This window comes from Monodelphis domestica, chromosome 5 (genome assembly GCF_027887165.1).
Source record: "Monodelphis domestica isolate mMonDom1 chromosome 5, mMonDom1.pri, whole genome shotgun sequence".
Classification (NCBI taxonomy): Eukaryota; Metazoa; Chordata; class Mammalia; order Didelphimorphia; family Didelphidae; genus Monodelphis; species Monodelphis domestica.
This window is the reverse complement of record NC_077231.1, coordinates 279,291,565-279,296,222: the sequence shown is the minus strand read 5'-3', so window position 1 is coordinate 279,296,222 and position 4,658 is coordinate 279,291,565. Positions and strand designations below refer to the sequence as shown.

Here is a 4,658-nt window from a genome sequence, read left to right as displayed (position 1 = left end):
TGTCTGGGGCTTCTAACCAGAGGCTGCTGGGAGCAGTTTCCCTAGAGTTTAGGGGACAGACCCAGCACATTAGAGAAAGTTCTGAAGGAATCACAGACACATCTTGGAAAACTTGGCAGCCTCCACTTTGGCCAGAAAGCAGTGGATCCCCAAAGTGGGTAAGGGGGAAAAACAAAGCCCCTGCTGATGCACAGATCTCAGCAGAACAGCTTTTCAGGGAAGCTAAAGAAAGAGGGGAGATCCCTGTGTGGGGTCTGGCTAAAGGTCTCCAGGGCAGCCAAAAATGGAGAAACTTAAAGCAGAGATCTGTCAGAAGCTCAAGCTGGTGGAGGACCAGAATCTGCTTGGGGAAAGGAAAAAATACTTTAAACGTAGTGAACTTGCCAAAAAAGAAGAGGCCTACTTTGAAAGATCTGGCTACAAGATACAGCCAAAAGAGAAGGATCAGAAACCATTACCTTCACCCAATCCAGTATTAGAAGTGGAACCAGCAGAGGGAAAATTGCCTGTGACTCTTTCAAGGCCACAGGTCCTCAGGCAGTTCAGAGAAAGAGGAGAACCAGTGAGATTGTTTGGAGAAACTGACTATGACGCATTTCTACGTTTAAGAAAGATAGAGATTCTCACACCAGAGGTTAACAAGGGTTTAAGGAACGACCTGAAGGCAGCTTTGGATAAGATCGATCAACAGGACCTTGATGAAATGGCTAGTGGTCAAGAACCAGGAGAAAATGACACACGGAATGATCTGAAAGTCCATGAAGAAAATATCACTTTTGAAGAATTAGAGGCTTTGGGAAAATCCTTAGGAAAGGGGGATGATCAAGAAGACATGGACATCATAACCAAAGTCCTTAAGTTTCTCATTGGAGTTTGGGCTAAGGAACTCAATGCTAGAGAAGACCATGTAAAACAAAGCGTTCAGGGCAAACTGAACAGTGCCACCCACAAACAGACAGAAGCCTATCTGAGGCCACTCTTCAGAAAGCTACAGAAAAGGACTCTTCCTGCAGATATCAAAGAATCAATAACAAACATTATCAAGTTCTTGCTGCAGAGAGAATATGTGAAGGCAAACGATGCTTATCTTCAGATGGCCATTGGAAGTGCTCCCTGGCCAATTGGAGTCACCATGGTTGGTATCCATGCCAGAACCGGTCGGGAAAAGATTTTTTCCAAGCATGTTGCACATGTTCTAAATGATGAGACTCAAAGAAAATATATTCAGGGCCTGAAAAGATTAATGACCATTTGTCAGAAGCACTTCTCAACAGACCCCTCAAAATGTGTGGAGTACAATGCCCTCTGACAACTCTTCTCCATGGAGCTATGAGACCCTAAGACCCAAGGCCTTTTGGGGAACTGCTACCAGGAATGAAGAGGACAGAAAGGATCAAGGGTTGGGAGCAGCTGTTTTCTACCTAATTTATTCCTTGGTTCATTTAGAGAATTCTGTTTGGTTCTTGCATCAGATTTGAAAGTAGACTCTTGATGGCTGTATCCTATTTAGATTTTTAGTAGTCTCAAAATCAAGCCCAAGACCTCCCCCCACACTTTGCATATACAGACAACAATCATTGTGGAATTTCTGTTGGACATTTTCCCCTCAGAGGTGGAAGTTGTTGGCAAATGATTAGAAGGAAACCATTGAAAAGGACTTGTAATTATTTCTATAAAATGGAATCATATTCAATTTATATTTACAGAAATGTTATAGAAAAAAAAGCTTTTATCTTCAGTAACGACCACTCATATCAGCATCCCTTAGTAACATCTGAATTCCTCAAATTTGTCTGATTTTTCTGGATTCCATTAAAGGTTTGGCTTTTCATTTTATGACTCACTCGTTTTCTTTGGTTTCTGATTTTTTTTTCAGATTTTTCTGGGGCTAATACCTTCAAGAAGTTGAAATAATCAGGAAATTGGGACTTTAAAAATGAAGGAGCCATAACTTACTATGAAAATTTCTAAAGAAATGCCATGATCTCTACCTCTGAGAAGATTAAATAAGAGAGGTTTCCTATGGGAAACCAGGATCCCATCCAAAAGAGTGATGAAGTTTCAAAAACCTCTGGGTTTTGGAGGCTGGGATCAACCCGGATCCTGCCACATTTTTGTGTCATTCCATTTTTGTGACATTCTGATACATAGTAGCTAGGAGCAGAGGGCCAAGCTGGTGGTGCTTTTGCTATCCTTATGATAGGTTTATTTGTAATGATAGGTTTCCCTGGTTCCCCATGATCAGATAAAGAACAACTTGCTCTAATTTCTTCTTATCTATCCCCAGGATGCACCCCTCCCCCCAACCCCTCCCCCCATTCTGTGTAGTGCTGTCTGGTGATCATATTGAATATATCATTGAAGGTAGAAGAAAAGAATTGGGTTAATTTAGGGGATTATGTATATAGACTTCCATTACCTAACAGGGAGAGTCAAGGTACTTTCATGAGGGGCTGCTGGCTCCCTGGCATTTGTCCTAGAGGAAAGTTTACCTGCTCTTGCCCAGAGTTGGTTCCACATACATTGACCTCATAAGTCAGGAAAAAATGGGGTTTGGAGGGAATTAGATAAGCCTGAGTTGTCGAATGAAGATGTACCTGGCCCAAAAGTTCTTAACTTTGTTAGTGTCATGGACTCCTTTGGCAGTTTGGTGGAAAGCAAACAAAAACTCAAAAGATTATTTTGAATGTATGAAATAAAATTCACGACTACAAAGGAAATCTATGACTTACTATTACCTAACCCATTCCTCCCCCCACAAGCCCCACTCCCTCCACCATAAGTTCACACCCTGCCCATGCCTACTACCCTAATCCCACTGCATCCTTTCCCCCCAGATACTGATCCTTCTTCCTTCTGACATTATGGGACAACAAATCCTCTCCCTCAGGGTGCCCAACCCTTCCCTTTCTCATACCTACCCCATTGAGAACAGAGCAAGAAGCCTAGAAACAGAAACAGGAGCAACAAATAATTCAGATAGTTTATTTCCTTGAAGGGAAGTTCCAACTTTCAATAAAAATGGGAACTTGGTATCTATAAGACACCATATACCTTTTAACCCTGAAGATTTAAATAAAATCAAGGAAGAACTTCATCATTTGAGGAAGCACCAATATTAATTATTTTAAAAAATTGGAGAATATATTGAGAACTTTTGACCACACTTAGATGGATGTTGAAAATTTATTAGAAAAATTTCTGACAAAGAGAGAGAAAAATAATGTCATCTCTCTGGCTAATCAGAAGCGAGGTAGAGGAGCAAATTATTGACCAACTGAAAATCCACACTGGTACCCCAGTGGTGAACCAGTTTACACAAAACTAAACCAGGCCAGAGAAGCATGATTGACAGCCATGAGAGCTTGCTCTGATAGACCTGGAAAATGGTAAAAAATTTGAAAGAACCCGACAAGAAATTGATGAGGCCCCCTCCCAGTTTATGATCAGACTTAATGACGTAGGAAATACATATATGGACCTTTATTTGTCCAGAGAAAGGGACATTAGGCAAATACATAGGCAATTTGTTGAGGATTGTTGTTCAGTGGAAAAAGATTACTTTAAAACTAGCTGTCCTAATTGGGATTCTATGGACCTCGAAGAATTGAGGAGAGTAGCAGCCTATGTTTATAAGGGTCATGCAAAAAGATGTGAGAAACCCAATACATCAGTGGAAGACTTAAAGAAAGAAATTGAAATGTTAAAAGGGCAATGGAAAAATCAGGGAGAGACCATAGCCCCTTTGCAGGAATCAACAGATAAATCATTAACATGCCTTTACTGTGGGAAGATATGCCATGTAATCATGGTCTGTAGGAGCTGGCTATGGGAAAAAAGAAATAATAACAACTTTAGAAATAATAACTATAGAAATCATAATGTCAATCAAAATAATGACAGTGCTCCATGATAATACCCAACAGAATGCCCAACAATATATAAAAAATGGAGCTCGTCCATGCTATACTCTGGGTGAGAATCACCATCAGAGTTCAGAATCCCAGAAAACTGCCCAAGCACCCTTATAGAGGTGTGAAGGAGGGGTGAGGACCTTGGAATCAAAGAGTGAAACCTTTGATTTACCAGACCTTGATATTTTACTGCCAGTAATCCCTATACATGCCCCCCATCCCCCATATAGTAAGGAACCTCATGTCACTTTAAAGGTGGGTAATTAATACTATGATTGTCTTTTGGACACTGGAGCATCAAGGTCAATTTTGGTAAGCAAACCAGAAGAAAAATGTGACTCTATTGGCTCTCTAAATGTAGTAGATATATCAGGAAAACCTTTAAAGGTCCCAAAACTTTCTCCTTGCATGGTATGCATTTGACCCCTAACTGCGGAACATTCTTTTCTTTTAATGCCTGGATCCCCCACAAACTTGCTGGGGAGGGATTTACTATGCAAACTCTAAGCCACAATAATTTGCACCCCATATGGCTCCTTATCATTGGAAGGACCAGAGGAATCTTTAAAATTACTCCCTGTTCTTCTCTCAGAGAACCAGGAGGCAAAAGAGCCTCCCACTTTTGAAATACCTACAGATATACCAGAGTCTCATTGGGCCACATCTTCTTTTTTTTTTTAATAATATTTTATTTGATCATTTCCAAGCATTATTCATTAAAGACAAAGATCATTTTCTTTTCCT

The 4,658-nt window shown here is 40.5% G+C and overlaps 1 protein-coding gene across 4 annotated transcripts; it reads left to right on the top strand.

Annotated features, from left to right (window-relative positions):
• Nucleotides 1–283: 283 nt before the first annotated feature.
• Nucleotides 284–1,352, top strand: LOC100022596 (pre-mRNA-splicing factor 18-like). 4 transcript variants are annotated; one of them, XM_056797332.1, is made up of 2 exons: nt 284–850; nt 1,046–1,352. In XM_056797332.1, the coding sequence occupies exons 1-2, from the start codon at nt 284–286 to the stop codon at nt 1,307–1,309; spliced, it is 831 nt and encodes a 276-aa protein (XP_056653310.1). In that variant the 3' UTR covers nt 1,310–1,352. The 4 variants fall into 4 exon arrangements, with proteins under 4 accessions (XP_056653310.1, XP_056653309.1, XP_056653307.1 ...); XM_056797331.1 differs by having other exon boundaries at nt 284–858; nt 1,000–1,352; XM_056797329.1 differs by having other exon boundaries at nt 284–1,009; nt 1,073–1,352.
• The last annotated feature ends 3,306 nt before the right edge of the window (nt 1,353–4,658 follow it).